The 17,765-nt window shown below is 40.5% G+C and overlaps 2 protein-coding genes across 2 annotated transcripts; one reads left to right on the top strand and one right to left on the bottom strand.

Annotated features, from left to right (window-relative positions):
- Positions 1-1,358: 1,358 nt before the first annotated feature.
- Positions 1,359-5,478, top strand: LOC121649465 (neurofilament medium polypeptide-like). The gene is made up of 4 exons (XM_042000316.1): positions 1,359-2,143; positions 3,393-3,592; positions 3,706-3,830; positions 3,923-5,478. The coding sequence occupies exons 1-4, from the start codon at positions 1,393-1,395 to the stop codon at positions 5,088-5,090; spliced, it is 2,244 nt and encodes a 747-aa protein (XP_041856250.1). The 5' UTR covers positions 1,359-1,392; the 3' UTR covers positions 5,091-5,478.
- Positions 5,479-7,132: 1,654 nt separating this feature from the next.
- On the bottom strand, positions 7,133-17,477 carry thoc5 (THO complex 5). The gene is made up of 20 exons (XM_042000365.1): positions 17,345-17,477; positions 17,011-17,115; positions 15,645-15,788; positions 12,856-12,969; positions 12,284-12,381; positions 12,035-12,181; positions 11,829-11,943; positions 11,550-11,682; positions 11,367-11,444; positions 11,132-11,175; positions 10,216-10,315; positions 9,317-9,425; positions 9,132-9,233; positions 8,955-9,051; positions 8,761-8,872; positions 8,587-8,690; positions 8,403-8,490; positions 8,200-8,315; positions 7,907-8,097; positions 7,133-7,804 (listed from the first exon to the last, which is right to left on the bottom strand). Exons 2-20 carry the CDS (start codon positions 17,107-17,109, stop codon positions 7,741-7,743), a joined length of 2,055 nt encoding a protein of 684 aa, XP_041856299.1. The 5' UTR covers positions 17,110-17,115; positions 17,345-17,477; the 3' UTR covers positions 7,133-7,740.
- Positions 17,478-17,765: the final 288 nt, after the last annotated feature.

Below are 17,765 nucleotides of genomic sequence, written 5' to 3'. Positions count from 1 at the left end.
TCAACCATGGGGTGCTGAGGAGCAAACTAATTTGATTTCGATTGGTGACAACATCATAAATTTTCAGACTGATGTGCATGATGACAAGTGGCCTGTCATTCTTTGAAGGTCTTACTCTGTTTCATCTTAAGCTAGTGAAATAGATTTATTTTCAGTTAAACCTGAGATGCAGGATATTTATATCCTGCATGTCCTTCAGCTCTCTGAACCATGTTGGATGCAATGCAAAATATGCAATGAAAGGTCTATTTGTGAAAACATGATTATGCTGTCATTGGTTTCACTTGTGTTTGAGTTATAAGGGAATTTAATCAAATGTAATTAAATTATTGGATGGTACACTAAGGGTTTAGGTGTCACACAGTATAAGGTTATCACTACACTTAAAAACACTTGTGTTCACAGCAATGAAGAAAGGCTGATAAAGAGACATGATTGTACGCTGATTTCCCTGTTTTTTAGCATACATCTCATGTGAATGATGTGTCCACAATTCTCTGTAGTCCTTAAAGTGTGCAGAGTAAACTCACTCACCCTGAATTTGAGTAATCAATAGATGCTGGACATGCTCTTCAGACCAGGCCCTCTTTTCAGAGCAGACATCCTTTTACATCAGCAGAGATAGCTCAGATTCTTTTTTAATGCTGTATCATTGTAGCACATCCTTATGCACATCCACTGTAAAGTTGCAGTTAACACTGCAGCTGTTTTAATTCCTAAACGATTGGTGCAACCAAATCTAAACATCTGCTAGTTAATTATTCCACTATAAAATCTTCAGTTTCTGTGTGCGTGTTTGTGAGTGTATATAGTAAGAGTTGTCAATTGGCCCAGCATTTGAGGTGAGCCCCAGGAGGGATGATCTGCAAACTCACACTGCAGCAGCAAAGCTATAGAGAGCATCAGCAGAACACACTGAACACCCACACAATCAGTTCCCATTGGCTTTATACAGACTCAACTAAATGATTTCATTTAAAAAATATATATTGTAAAATATTTTTCAGAGATTTTTACAAAGAATTTCACAAGTTTAAAACATGCTTAAAATAATTTATGTAAAGTCGGTGCTTTAGGAATTTTTTAATGAGTAAAGCTGGTTATGTTTGAGAAGCATAATGCATGCTTTAAAGGCACTATAAAGTTTTGTTTGTTTGTTTGTTTGTTTCAGCAAACTCTACACCTTCTCATAAACTCCTTCAGTTAGAACACACCTAATCAGATATGTTTAGTTTTTATAGCTTTTCCTCTGCAGGCAGTAGTTTTCTGAAGAAAAGATGTCTCTTTAAAAAAGATCGTGTCCTGGTGCTGACTAGTGAGTTTTCCCTCCCGCCTATATAAGCCCAGCAGTCTCCCTCCTGCTGCAGTCAGATCTCCTCCGGCTCAGCCAACATGAGTTTCACGGTAGACCACCACTTCATGGGCCCGGGCTCGTACCGCAAGGCTCGGCCCGCCTCTGTGTCCTCCAGCGGGTTTCACTCCCAGCGCCGCCGCCTCGCATACAGCCAGCCATCCTCAACCGACAGTATGGAGACCTTCAATGGTGACATGACGCGGAGGAGCGAGAAAGAGATTCTGCAGGCTCTGAACGACCGGTTTGCCGGTTATATCGACAAGGTGAGGAACCTGGAGATGCACAACCGCAACCTGGAGGCGGAAGCGGCAGCGCTGCGGCAGAGCCAGACCGGACGGGTCTCGATCGGGGAACACTACGAGCGTGAACTGAATGAACTAAGGGGTCTCTTGCAGCAGCTGACCGGGGAGAAGGCCCGCGCGGCACTGGATCACGATCACCTGGAAGAAGACATTCAACATTTGCGCGTCAGGTTGGAGGATGAGGCGCGCAACCGGGAAGAGTCGGAGGCTGCCTCTCGCGCCATGAAAAAGTATGTTGAGGAGTGCCGGCTGGCACGCATGGAACTGGACAAGAAGCTCCGTGCTCTGGAGGAGGAAGCCGCATTTCTTAAGAGGAACCACGAGGAAGAAGTGTCTGAGCTCTTGGCGCAAATTCAGGGCGCACAGGTGAGCTTCGACATGAGAGACACGCTCAAGGCGGACGTCACCAGCGCGCTGCGAGAGATCCGTGCGCAACTGGACAGCCATGCATCAAAGAGTGCAACGCACACCGAGGAATGGTTTAAGGGTGAGTTTGATCAAAGTCGAAAGCAAAGTTTTTAAGTTGTTGCGGACTTCTCTGCGGTCCAGTAAGACTGGTTCTCTGTCCAAGGTGCTGAAATCCAACGTCATCTTGTTGGGTTGACGATTAATTTAACTACACAGTGATTTAATGTGATAAAACCCCAAACAATAAATATTAATCATGATACCTCCTATAAATTCAATGATAATAGATCTTGCTGGTTGTGTTTCGGTTGCTAAAGTCTTTATCACCAACCTGACAGACCGCAAGCATTATCAAGAGACTGAGAAAGTTTAATTACTGGTAAATAAAGATTTAATTAGACAAAACAGGATTTTCTTTTATCTATCTCTACACTGTTTTCTGTGGCAGAATCTATGCCGCAGAATGATTTTTTTTAACTAAGGCACTGCAGGTGTGAGATAGCACACAGAGAAGAAAAATTGTACTAATTTACACTCATGCTGGGGTGACACTGGACTTGTATTCTTACTTGTGGCATTTGCTATTCTTTGCTTGCTTGTCTATTTTTTTCTTCTTCTTCTTCAAGCCTCCACAAATAGAACAGTTACTTTCAAGGGCACTGTATGCGCCCGGCAGACTGATGATGTTAATGCTTAAACAGCCACCCTCTCCTATGATGCCCCTCTAGCTACAATGAAATACGACAGAAGTCTTACTGAAGTAAGGTACTAATTGAGCCGTCAACCTACATCCAATAGAATTATGTGCTCACAGTGCTTCTGTTCTGACCTTTACAGCATATGCATATATAATAAACAACTTAGAAGGCCAAGAAGGTTTAGTGTATGCAGTGGTTTGAAGGCAATCACAGAACTTGATGGTCTATACATAGACTCTTGCAATGCCTTTACATCCTGGTCTGATCTAGGCAGTAAGGGGAGCAAGCTGAATGACCTATGTATCCATCTGACTGCAGTAGTGGCTCTTTTATAATTGGAATACAGAGGAAGCTGAGTCAGACTGACTGACAGATGGACAGTGTCAAGGTTATTCAGGCTCTCAGTGGCAACTGTCTGCTCTGTGTGCTCTCTAAGGCAGGACTGGTCAAATACCCTTGGACAAAAAAGGGGGGAAAAAAAATCTAATCCATGGATGTGAATCCTGACATTTGCATTCTATTTGATATGCATATACATAATAAACCAGTGAGCTGTGTGCCACAGCGAGATATCCAATATTATAAGTGATGTTTAAGCTTTCAAAAGGCTTTTCTTTGCTCTTCCTGCAGTACGCATGGAGCACCTGTCTGAAGCTGCAAAATCTAACCAGGATGCAATCCGTGGAACCCAGGAAGAGATCGCAGAATACCGCCGCCAGCTTCAGAGTCGCACCATTGAGCTGGAGACTCTTCGAGGAACAAAGGAGTCGCTGGAGAGGCAGCGAATGGAGAGTGAAGACAGACATCAAGATGATCTCAATTCACTACAGGCATGATATGAACACAGACATGTTGAAAAACAAATATGTGCTCTAATTCACAAATATTCTCCCAGAATTTAAGTGCAATATTTGACCTGTAAAGCTTTTTTTAAATTTTCCAGGTGACCATTAATCAGCTTGACAATGAGCTAAAAACCACCAAATGGGAGATGGCCAGCCAGCTGAGAGACTATCAGGAGTTGCTGAATGTAAAGATGGCCCTTGATATTGAGATTGCTGCTTATAGGTTAGTCAGGGTCAAAAAAACACTCCTATTTAAAATAATTATTTGATTTCATATCAAATGTTCTGAACTCTTTGGCTGTGTCTTCAAAACAGGAAGTTACTGGAGGGAGAGGAGAATCGCTTTGTGTCTGGTGGTGGTCCATACTCCTATCTGGAGGGCAGATTCTCCACTCATCTGAAGGTGAAAAGTGAGGAGATCTCAGATACGGTGATCGTGGAGGAACAAACTGACGAGACACAGGTGACGGAGGTGACAGAAGAGGCTGATGAGGAGGAAGAGGACGAAAAGAAAGAAGATGAAGAGGAGGAAGGAGAGGGAGATGAGGAAACCAAAGAGGAGGAGGGTGAAGATGAGGGAGGGGAAGATAAGGAAGGAGGAGAGGGAGAGGAAGAAAATGAGGGAGAAGAAAAAGGAGAGGAGGAAAATGAGGAAGAACAGAAGGAGGAAGAAGATAAAAGTGCATCCCCTCAGCCTAAATCTCCTGCTGTGAAATCACCAGAATCCAAATCACCAGCATCCAAATCCCCAATGCCTAAATCACCTGCTAAGTCACCTGTAGTCAAATCTCCGGCAGGAGACAAGTCAAAGTCACCTGAGTCAAAGTCGCCCGTGAATAAATCCCCTGAATCCAAATCTCCCTCCAAGACCCCCGAACTAAAGTCACCAGAGAAAGAGAAGGCCAAGCCTGTTGCTGCCAAAGACACGCCCAAAGAGGAGAAAAAAGATGAAAAGCCTCAGTCTGTCAAGGAGGAAAAGAAGGAGAAAGAGCAGCCTGCGAAAGAGGAGAAGAAGCAAGAACCTAAGGAAAAAGAGCCAGAGAAAGCAGACAAACCTGACACAAAGAAAGAGAGTAAATCAGATGAAGCACCAAAAAAGGAAGGAGCTTCAAAACCAGCAACACCCAGTAAGGCCTCTGAGGACAAAGACTCCCCAAAATCTGAGCCTAAAGAGAGTGCTCCCCCTGCAAAGGAGGAGAAGTCTCCTGCTCCAAAATCAGAGAAGGCTGACCCTGAGGTGAAGGTGGTTTCTAAAGTTGAGCCCGAGAAGACAGAAAGCAAAAAGGAGGAGAAGAAGCCTGAGGAAAAGCCTGCCTCAAAAGTAGGGCCAGAGAGCAAGAAGGACGAGAAGAAACCAGAGGAGAAAAAGGAGACCCGTACAGAAGAGAGTAAAGAGGTGAAGGGCGGGGCAAAAACGGAGAAAGCTGAGAAATCCTCTGGCACTGAGTCAAAGGAAAGTAAGGAGGAGAAAGCCAAGAAGTAAGATTTAAACATTGTGTCTCAGCTCTGGAGGAGAGGAGGAGGAGATGCCAAAGAAGAATGAGAGAGGGATGTCAGGCAAAGGCATGAGAGGGGAGAAATGAGCTGGATACACCCAGCTATTTAGACAGGCTCTTGTTCATAGCAAAGCAGGTAACAGTACGTAAGCAATATTGATTTCTGTAGCAAATAATTCCCTGCTCCCTAAGTATGGCCATTACATACCCCTGAAGCTTCTGATGTATGACTGTAATGAATGCAGAATGCTCTAACTCTATCTGAATGTGACAACTGCCCTTAATAAATAACAAGTGCATTTAAAATGAATCCTGGTGGGGGCAGCAAGGTCCTGCTGTGCCTACATAAGCCTTCAAGGGTAGATGTCAAAATAATATCAACTAAAAATTGTGACAGATATTGAATATAGAAATAATATTTAAGGAAACAGATATGTCTATACTATATTTGCAGTTAAAACAGTAAGAAAGACTTGAATTTTGCTTGTTGTGCACCTTAATGCAGCTTCTCCTGACAGGTGAACTGTGGTATCTCACTCTTCTAGTCTGCAATGCTAGGACAATGATGACTGTGCTATGTATAAAACTGCTGAGAATATGCAATATGAAACAGTAAATAAAGAGTGAAAAATCAAACACAAGTAGCTTTCTGCTGTCTTCTTAATATGTTTACACTGCAAAGTCTATAGCACATTAACCTTTACAGGGGAGATTTATGGAGCGTCAGGAATACTCACACAAGATGTGAGGCCAAAAGGTAAATGCTGCAAGTTACTGCACTGCATTGCGGCTAAGGAGAGGGGGAGCTATACCCACCTTCAGCAGCCACCGCACCCTTCCTCACATCCAGCAGACCACATTCATGTATAAATAAAGAGCAGCATTGCCAGCTCACACAGAGCAGACTCAATTTCCCTCTCATTTCCCAGATCTACCTCACTACACGCAGGGGCACGCTAGATTATCACCTCTGTGATCTTCTTATATCTCCCACATTCATTTATAATTACCAGCTATATAATAGGATCAGTATCATGAGCAGGAACTAGATTGATACTTAATAAACCATAATTTAGAAAAACAACTATATAAATTAAGAAATTCTCACATATTTGGTCACTACTTGCAGAAAAATTTATATTTTTGTACCTTTCTGCTTAACAACTAAATGGTATATTTCTAGAGGTGGTGAGGAAGGTCATAGCTTTTATCACTCAGTGCCAATTAAAAAGCAGGTAACCATGGAATTTCTAACACTAAGAAACATCCTTTCTTTTCTGGCCACAAAGGACAACACATATGGGTGTGGTTTATGCTTTAAAAGCTTTGATCTTACTAAAGTCTTTGCTGCATTGAGTAAGAGTGTGGTCAACCTTTCCTTATACACCAACACTGGACACACTTTTGCTGACATTGGAAGGATGTTTCTTCTGGCATGAAGTCAGTGTTACCTTTGCGTCATATCACCCTTAAAAAACATCCAACCTAACTGCAGCTGATTGATTAGCTTTGTATTAAAGCTGCAGTACACATATTTTTAAGAGGCAAATTAATACACACATTCAAATCCTATTGAAAAAAGCTGCCCCGCCTCCCACAGCTCTCTCTTCCTTATTCTGAAGTTCATCCCACCAGATAAGCATTGTTGTATGCTTTATACAAGCTAAAAATAGAGCATCGTCAGGTTTGGGGCCCCACTCTCCAGTCAGCGTTCAGCTCCTTTATACAACACATTTATACAGCTTGTGGTGTTCATGCTAACTCAGATCTAGTGTTAAAGGGCTCACAATTGAAACAAACAAAAAAATCTGATTTAGCTTTATTTTCAAAAGCCTACAAACCACACTGAAGGGACAAATCTGTTTCCTCTGTGAACAACTGAATTACAATACTTTACCAAGTGAAGGTAAAGAATTAAAGCTCCCTTGAGCATTAAATGGATTTTGCAAATGCAGTATAAAACCAGGGATGGATAAGATACAGGATACATTTACTCCTGCTGCTGTTTAAAAGCTTCCCCTCCCCGTTCATAATCATGTTTTTTACTCAGAATCGTATTTTTTTTTTTTTTTTTTTATTGAAATAGCTTACTGAAAACTGTACACATTATAGTCACTCTGCAAACTAAACAACTGTAAGGCCACAAGTCACCCAATCTCTTTTTAATCTACTGATTCAGTAGATATTGGACATATCAATATCATCCACAAAAATATTTTTTTGCATATACTGAAGCCATGGAAATAAATGATAGATTAAAGACTAACTGCAAACAATATGCCGAATATCATATTCCATGGGCATCATTCTCTGTGGAAATGACTCAGCTTATTCTGCACTGAACCTCAATGGCATAATAATCAGCAAGCTCTGACAAAGCCTATAAATAGAGCAGAACATAGAGAAGTTAGGGTAGAAAGGACAGTAAAGAGATCCAACAGAAAAATATGGGGCACTCAACAAAACCCAAACGCAGCAGAACCATACAAAGATCAATTACACACTGAAAGGAAAATAGTAATTTTTTTTAAATTTTTTTAATTTTCTAAGCTTTAAAAAATTGAACTTTGTGTATCAAAGCCACAACGATCAAGGTTACAAGTTTTAAAATACAAAGAGGAAACTGTATAAGCAGATTCAACGGTGACTAAAGAAGCCCTGTGGATGGTTGTACTTGAACGGCTTCAGGCGAGTTGGACCCCTGAAATGGGAAAAAAGAAGGTATATCAGAGGCATCAGAGATAATTTTTATTATTAATTTTTTATTTTTTGTATATAAAAGACAATGCTTTAGCCTAAATACCTGACAGTACGGAGGCACATCTTTTCACGTGGGAACTCGCGAGGTCCTTCCACACTGTCATCTTGTCCCTCTGTCTCCAAATACACATCCAAGCAGAAACAAAGGCGTTCTAGTTGATTAGTCAGCAGCTGGTGTCCTGGACGTGGTCCTTGCAGTTCATTTTTGAACACATTAACTTCACTCTCCATGGCCTGAAAATTGTAAGTTGAAGCATGGAAATTCATGGATGTTGTAACAGGATATTCAGTAACAGTGCACAAACTTTGAGATATTATAATATTAAATTTTCTAACTCGAAGATTGTCATCTGTGCGTCCACTGCACTCTCCTTTCCAGCTGAGAGAGAGGGAGAACAGGGGAGCGATCTCTGGGTAACGCGGACTCAGCACCACTGCAGCCTGGAGACGAGCTGTGAGATGGAAGGGCATGTTGTTTAGCAAAACATATTTAAACCAACTGATTAACATCAAAATGTCTTGACAGTGACCGGATTTACCTGTGCCTCTTTCAATCACTCCCAAAAAGTACAGATCAGTCTCTTTTGCCAGCCCGGCATCAGTTACATGGCGTGTATATGGCAGATCCTTGAAAAGATGTGAAATATTACAGTGATGCTGCTTTTTATATTATTGGGAAAAATACTTCTGAAAACCTTTTCCTTGTTTTCTTTTGCCATCTACCATGTACTCCTGCTGGCTGATGGTGGTCCAACGAGCTAAACGGGAGATGATCTTTGCAGGAAAGAGGTGCTGACACTCACTGGTGACTGGGATGATGCTGTGCTCTGAGGAGAGAAGCACAATCTCAGTCATATTTTCCATGTATTCAATGTGTAAAGTTGTTCAACTACTTACCCAAAGAGGCAAACTGTTTATGCAGAGCCAAGCGGGACAGGACACGCCCCCTCAGCAGCTTCATGGTGCTCTCCATGTGGTTGGCACTCAGAGAACTGCCAACAAGCACGCCCTGGAAACAAAAAATATTTACAGCTGTAACAACGTTGGTGAGGTGTGCCCTCCTAGAACACCCCTTGATACACAATACACACCTCTGAAGAATCACTTGGAAATTGAAGTCCTCCGAGATTCTGAACCCACATGTAGGGATATCCCAGCTCCTCCACATAATCAGCAAAGGAAACTATCCTGGATGGATATTATGGGTTAGTCCAACTGGATTTTTTTTCCCTTTGTCCTTATTTATTTGAATTACTCCACATCCTTACCCGACTTTATCAAACTGGTAGCGATTAGCTGGATTGGGAGTTTCTCTCCCTTGGTCACTAGTGTAGAGACAGCTGAGTAGAGTTTCTGATTTCAAAAGATCTCTATAAAGAAAAAAAGACAATTACTCTCTTTAGACTGAAGGGCACAGATAGCATGAAATGCTTATGTGAATATACACACACACCCTGCGCTGATGGCTGTGCTGAGGTCTGTGGAAGTGGAGACCTGGGTTTTCACAGTCATAATGTTGAGATTCATCAAGTAGTAAAAGTAGAGATGGAGGATGCTGCCATCTGTGGAGATAAGGAGGAAAACATGAGCTGAAGAGCTAATCCACTGCTATCTTAATACTCCCTCTACCATCCTTTTATTAATCCTGCCAGCAATAGCCCCCCTGGGCCTACTTTACACACTGCAGTGTATTAGAGAGTAATAACAGGGCGTGGTCAGAAAAGCGGCTAGCAGCACCCAGGGAGTACCTATTATGCTGATGGTCATCTTTCACACTCCACTCTGCAGTGACAGTGAACTCAGTGACACACTGTCACTCACATGGTTCACTTTTTGCTTGTCCTGCGCTAAACAGACTGCTGCAGCTGGCAGCAGTGAAGATAACTGGGAAAAGGAAGGGGAATAGGAATAAAAACAAAGTCTGAGAGTGTGCTGATGAGAAAAAATGCTTACAAGATATTGTAGGTGCTGCAGACTTATGTTGCTGAAAGCATCTTTCTCACCTCTCTCCCTACCCTCCCTACTTCCACTTTAGGTAGAGTTACGCCTGCAATGCAGATCTCCCCATAATCTGTCACCATATTCCTTTTGTTGCCAGCAGAGGGAAGACAAAGGTCAAGTGGTGTCATGTCACAGCAGAGTGGGTCAAACCTTCTTTCACATACTATCTAATAGGTATTTAGTTACTAAACACCACAGCATATACATACTCATATTACAAGGATTGGAAACAAAAAGAATAGAAAATGTGTAAATGCAAGTGGTGTAAAGACAAGGAATGTTTCTGTCTGCAGAAAGAGCACATAAATTATTCAACTATATTGCTACAAAAAGGTAAACAGAATGAGCTACCTTTACACTTCAGGTCCAGGCAAAGAGACAGAGGGTGTCTTTTTAGCATTTCTCGTCTTTTATCATCCAGCTGGCCACCGGTGGTTGGCCGTCTTCTCTTCTTTTAACCAGACAGTAAAAAAAGCAAAAGGATCAGAGGATGAAAAGACAGCTTACAGAGGCTACTTCGAACAAACATTGTCCAAAACACAATCTGGATAAAACAAAACTTTATTGATATTAAATTTTAAAGTCTATTAAATTATTAGTTTTTCTAAATAAATGCTTTTTCTTGTAGATTTGTGAAACTTTCATTCAGAATTAAACCAGATTGGGAAATCATAGGTGATGTCCAGTTCTGCATAATAATGAAAAAGAGGGCTAAAATGCTGGAGAGAGTTTAAGCCGTCTGCTTTTACAAATAATAAGAGAAAAAGCAAACAAAGAGCTGGAAGTGGTAAAGCCTGAAACAATAAGTGTTAATATTTAAGCCACAACCGCAAAGATGAAAAACAGCAAAGACTGCAGTTGAATATTAATAGAATCCATCCCTGAAGTCGGAAATTTGGAATACATATATTTACTCCAAGACTTGGAGTAAATCCTGATAATAAAAGCGAGCACTGGTTTGTTGCTGAGTGTGCATGTCCCAGACGCACTCAGGTTACAGTCACCTCACCATTTTTGGTTAATTTTTCCCAGAATCCTCCACTGGCACTCTGGATGCAGCAATCGATCAACTGCTGCTACACCCCTACACACCAGACCGCAATGTAAGCTAGCCAAGGCTTCAGGGAGAGTTTGTTCGATAGTGAAGCAATATACCGTGTCTTCGTTTTGTTTTTTGTTTTTTTTGTGACAACTTAACTTACTGACTTCTGTGCGAGTGTGCATGTCACTGAAAGTGTCCAGGAGTAAAGCCAGGCCTGGGACTCACCGTTTTCTCTTGCTCCTCTTCTGCATCTGAATCACTCTCATCATCTGGATGAAACCAGAACACATCATTTTTTTAATTTTTGTTTTTTTTGGGGGGGTATGTATTCATCCCAAAATGTAATAAGGAACAAAAACATTGATGAATGAAAAATAAACTGGTCAACAGAGCTATGAATTTCTATTTTATGTGCACAAAATGTATGTATGACGGTGGGCATATTTAGCACTGTATGTACCTTGGGAATCATCTGGGGGTTTGGACAGGGCCCTGGCCTCATCCACATCCCCATTGATGGACACACACAGATTCTTGTCTGAAACAGAAATAAAAATGAACCACCTACAAATAGAACTTGCATCTTATGTTGACAAAATCAGTTTTGTTGTGAAGCATAGTGATTCACGATATGATTTCTCACCACAAGCCTGGCCATATGCATTTGTTTGGACAAACAATACATAGAGGGGTGGAGGCAGGTGGCGCGCTACCTCCGTCTGTTTCTGAGTTTGTTCAAACGGCATGGAGAGATACTCCTGCACTGGGAGCGATGCCTACGAACACAGACCACAATGAGGAATCATCTCTGGCACGGCAGTCCTCACAATGAAGCAGTTTTCTTTTGTGCCAAGATCAGGTTGGAACATTAACACTCTAATAGTATGTTTTTAATTATAATGATTGTTTTTGTCTTTTTTACCTGCATGATTGCATTGAGTCCTGGCTGCAAGCTTCTGAGATGCTCCTTTTTCACCTCAATGCTCTTCTGAATCTTTTCCTTTGTGGCCTGTGACTCCTTGTACTTCTCTGCCAACCTGTACCCAACCACAAATGTATAATAAACGCTTTCCACACTCAAATCATGGCTGAATGAGTTTAACATCAGATATGAATCCACTTTTGTACCTCTTCCTCTGTTCAAGCTCCCAGTCCAGTCGTGCCAGTGTGAGCTGGTGAGGATCATTTTTTGTGAGGTTAGGCCTGGAAATCTCCTGTGGGGCCTCATTGTAAAACTCTTCTTCAGTCACCAAGTCTATTTCTTCATGATTAGATCTGAGACAACATATGCTTATGGATACTTTCCACAATTAATTACCAATATCTTACTGCTTCACTTTAAGATGACGAATTGCAAATGAAATGTTGTGTACTAACTTGAACTCCAGACATTTGCTGATCTCCTTCTGAAGATGCATAACTTCATACAGGAGGTTTTGTAGCTGAAGGTGCAGCACATCAACTCTTTGTTTTGACTGTAGACAGAATAATGAAAATTAAAATCTGTTAAAAAAAAAAAAAAAAACCAAAAAAAAAAAACCAAAGTGATCCCAAAAAAAACTAAAAAAAATGAACAATAAATAATGTTTAAATAATGTCATGATTCAGAACTTCATATCTGCATAAACGGGCAGAATTCTTGTTTGAATTCTTGCTTGTGTTCTTACTCTCAAATGTAAGTTGCTTTGGATAAAAGCGTCTGCTAAATGACTGTAGAATAGTAGAATAGAATAGAAATGGAAGACATGATACGCCCAAAACATTAAACTAAACCATGGACAAATAGACTCTCTTTAAAAAAAAGGATAAAGAAATCTTTATCATTCTTTTCTTGACCATCCCCAACAGAACCTGAAGCCAGTTTTTAAATCAAATTAATGAAATAGTGTGAACTTGAGTGCTTTCTTTAACATCTCATACACAGTGTTGTAGAGATGTGTGGAACTTACCTCATGTGTCTGATCTCTGCTTCGCTTTAGTCGCATGTGAGCCAGGCGGTTAAGTTTCTTTAGATTCATGAAGTGGATGCAGCTCTGTATACGTCTCTGCTCAACTTCCACACTCTGAAAAGAAACCCAATTTGTCAGACTTTTTAGCTATTTTCAGACATACACTACAGCTGTGAAATGTTCCGTTCTGCAGGGGTTTCTTTTCAAATCTCTGGAAGCTGCAGCTGCTCTGACTGAAGATAAAAAATTGGCTATAGGGTGCTCATCTAATTTATAAACATAGGTAAACATTTATTAGATGTAAGTTAGTCCGAGTGGGAATTTGGGTGGTAATCAGAGGAGGGGGCTCTGGCTGGGGCTTCCTCTGCCCCCCCCTGGGTGGCTCCAGGGTCGTCTTCGTGGTGAGTTGGCTGTGGTTTATACTCCAGGATTGTCGCACATTCACACCTCTTTCTGAGCAAACCATAGCCACCCATGTAAGCTAAAGTACTTCCACATGCATGCTAGCTTTTAATGCACAGGGTGCCAGTCAGATATCACGTTCAGCCATCATGTCTGTTATGTGCATGCCACAGACACACAATTTTAAAACAAATGTTGAAGAACGCTAAAAGGCAGAACTCTGCCTTTTAGAGTTCTTCAACATTTTATTCTAAATGAACAGTTACAAGGATTTAACATGTGTACATCGATCCAGAATTGTTCACTGTAGCACCCCGATGCAATTCAACTACTCAAAAAAGTAAATTGTGTAATTCCACCTCGATGGAAGGTGTTATTCATTCCACCTTCTAACCTACCTTTTCATCAACTGTCCCAATGATGTAGATTGACTCAACATAAAATTACTGGATCACACTAATTGTACACCTTATATTTGAGAAACCATCCATCCACCTATTTTCTATATCCACTTAATCCAATTCAGGATCGCATTGGGGACGTATTGTAGCTGCTGTCTGATGAGTAGCAGGGTAACCCTATAAGCATTACTTACTTAAGCTTGTTACATACTCTGTGAGAAGCGAGAACTTTGCTATTGTTCTCAAGGTCGCAAGAAGAAGAAAAAAGTTTGTTTAGGTCGGGTCAATTCATCTTCCAGGAGAAGCTTGGTCTGTAACTGGCAGGGATAACTGCAGGGGGGATGTCTTTGTTTTTATGTGCAATGAACAGCTGACTGGGTAATTTCATATTTAACGAGAAACTTTGTTTGTGGCAGGATGGGGTTGTGCATGCGGTGGTGTTCATATCTTCCCACGTGTTGTTTACACTTACTCACTTTCTTACCACCTCAATCAGCTGTTCATTAAAACTATCTTCAGCCACACATCAGGGGAAATGCAGAAGCCACAACTTTCCGCTTCATTCTTTTCCGCGTTAACAATGCCCGCCTCAAATGTCTGACCAATCACACAATGCTTCTCGGAGCCCCACGAGAAGAAAGTTCTGCTTGGCTGACGCGTCGACAACTGTTCCCATTCATGTCCGCGAGAGCAAAATGATGTCATTTTGTTCTCGTGGCCCCAAGAACAGAAAAAAGTATGTGACAGTCTTAACACAGACAAATGAGACAAAGAACCACTCGAGTTCATAGTTACTATTAGGGTCAATTTAGAATCCCAAATTGACTAAATACACGTGGTTTTAAAGGATCCTGAGTACCCGGTGAAAACCTGCATATGCATGGGGAGAATATGCATACTACACACAGAAAAAACACAGATGAGGTTCAATTGCTGGTTCGTGTTGTTGCTGCAAGACAGTGGCACAAAGCACTTCAACACCATGCAGACCTATTGAAGAGTCTATAAATTAATTTTTATTTTTTAATCGTTAATAGCCCAGAATTTTGGCCATTTTTTTCTGACAAAGTAGTGCTCATCTTTTTGATGCTACTTTCCAACTGTTAGCTAATGAATTTTTGACAAAGTTTTCTATGTGTAATATCTTACTAGGTTTAACTGTGTATCTATCGCTGTGAAATACTTGTGTAAAAATACAAGCAAGTGTGCATGTGTACAAGTGAGCTTTGACAAAAGTTGGATCAAAATGTTCCAAAAAGTAAAATTATGGTAAAATCAATGTTCTTCTGTACTGAAAGAATATCAAGCCACCACAAACTTACCTAGTCTTTCATATAACCACATTATTATGTGGCTATAATAATTAATTAGCTTAAGCCTCATTTTCACCAACAGGTGAGGGTCGAGACAGGACAGTTAGGGTGCAGATATGGTCCATAAACCGTAGTTTCATTGCATTTCCACAACCATCTGTAACCTTACTTGGAGGTGGAGTATCAGTCGGATAGCAAGAGATGCCTCAGCTATGTAATAGCATAACGCAATTACAGAGCCTTACTTAAAGTATAACAAAAATACGACTCAAAAGAATGGAGGAGAACGGCGCTCATCCAACAGTTTGTGTTCTTTCTTCTTGGCAGTGCTTCATAACACCATTTTAAACTGAGATTTAATCAACAAACAGAGAGTATGTTGCTCTAAACAAGGAGCCATTCCTGCTTTGTCTTTATGCCAGGTTGCACGTGATGTGACTTTTTTTCTCAACCACTCAGTGGATTGCAGTGAGTCAAACTCCACCATTTCAGGTCGGTTCGGTTAGAGTGGTATCCCAACGGAAGGGTCCCAACAAAGTAGGATGGGTCAGGTTGGATATTAGGCTACCCTTCCTAGTTTTCGTTTGTGGAAACACAAAAAACATGCGTCCCGACCCGCATCCGTTGGTGGAAACGGGGCATAAGGTGTATATACTGAAGTAATGATTCTTACCCCCTCTTTTGCTCCATTGGCTTTCAGCTCCTGGATCTCGCTCATGAGTGTGGCCAGATTCTCACATGATTCTTTGTACTGCAAGTAGTCCTGTTCAGGGTCCCTGCCGTCCAGTTCCACCTCCTCATTATAGGCACGCACATCCTAGAGAATTATTACATCACACAAATACCTTATCAGAATAATTTATGCTGACTGTAAATATTTTGATATAACAAATTAAATGATTTCCATTGAGTTGTTTATAAAGAACTGAATATCATATTTCATATCTGAGCCATGTCATAACACCAAGTGTTTCTCAAGTCAAGAATCTTCACTTCTAATATGCATCCAGCTACTTTTTATAAGCATCTGCTAACATCAGTATAATAAATCTAGTTGCATAGACAAAGACCTCAACCTTGTTGTGGGAACTTTAGAGTTTTAAACTAAACATACAAGCACAGTTCAATAATATGGAAATTTGTCAGAACTGTAGAAAAAAGGTGGCACTGAAGGTGCTGATATTACGAATGTTTAAGCAAGAGTGGCATTATCTGAACACAAAAAAGACAACAAAACCATTTATTCCAATTATATATGACTACATATTGACTGTCCATTAACATTTTGAGAGAACATTTAAAATCTTACATGTCTAAACTCGGGCCATAAGTTGATATGGATAAGTTTAACAATTTAAAAAATAAATAAATAAAACAACATAAACAACAACAAAAAAAAAACCTTGGTAACATATAACCCTAGATGATTTAAAACACTGTACTGTCAAGTGAAAATAGCTCAAATGGTGTGCATATGTTTAACTTGAGAACCTTCATCCATAATTTATAATTAATTACGTGTTGACTTTTCAATGGTATGGACCCAAACTTAATTGGAGGTGGCAAAATATATTTGTTAAGCTCATAACATCCAGTTTTTACTGCAAGAAAATCTGATTCAACACAGGATCTAAGATTCATGGGTTCTGTTGGTTGTTACATTAATATGATTTGAGAATCTGTAAAACTGTTGGACTATATATTTTTAATTTTTTTCTATTAAATTCCCTTAATACAAGTATTCATACAATGTGTAAATGCTTATTTAAACTGTTTCAGTCAATACACTTAGCAGCTAATTGAATGTCTAGACCAGGGCTACTCAATTTATTAGTACGAGGGCCGCAGTCCTACAGATTTTATATAAGCCAGGTGTGTTGGACTCTTCCCGGTGCTCTGTCGATTTGTTCAAAATATTAGCATGAACGCCTAAACATGGTTATGGCCAGGGTAAGATGTAAGTATCATTAATTCGTATTACGGCTGTATATATTACGATTTCCCAACTCTTCAGAACATCGTCTGAGCCCTCTCCTTACATGTTGGTCCCCCTCTCCGCGAACTCGCTTTATCTCTGGTGTTCCTACTTCACTTCGGACAACCTTCGACTTCCGTTTCTTCAGGGCGTCGGACGACATGGATATCTGGATATACAATTATAGAATTAAGAGAAACCCCAACATGTAAAAACTTTAAACTATGCTAACATACAATGTTAGAATGCTACCTAATATTAGCACTAAATCCATTGATTGCTAAGGTAGGGTCACTAGCTTACAACCGTTAGCTTGTCGGCTCGTGGAGGCATATTTCTTATTAAAGTAACCAAACTGCAGAAATTATTTTATAGCAATCCAAACAAAATAAACATACCTGTTTGGCAAATAAAATACGCCTGCAATCGTTAAATCGTGAGCACAAATACAATGGAGGAAGAGCTACGGTTCAACCACAAAGCGCCGACTTGCAACGGAAGCCCAGCCAAGTCAAACACCTTCTGTTAAGCAGAAGCGAAATTCACAGCGCCACCCACCTTCCCCTCAACGCCACTGTTGCATTAGCACGATCAGAAAAGTTGACAAATTCTGAGTGAGAGTGAATTATATATTACTGCTTTGCATACCACCCATACCGTGTTTATATATATATATATATATATATATAAATATAACAAAGGCATTAGCATGTTAAATGAACATAGGAAATAAACTTTTCATATGCATTTATGTATTGCAATATTTTTTAAATAAGAAACTTATCTCTCATTCAGCTATAATAAAAACTAACAAGACAA

This window comes from Melanotaenia boesemani, chromosome 11 (genome assembly GCF_017639745.1).
Source record: "Melanotaenia boesemani isolate fMelBoe1 chromosome 11, fMelBoe1.pri, whole genome shotgun sequence".
NCBI lineage: Eukaryota > Metazoa > Chordata > Actinopteri > Atheriniformes > Melanotaeniidae > Melanotaenia > Melanotaenia boesemani.
This window is presented reverse-complemented; position numbering and strand designations above follow the sequence as displayed.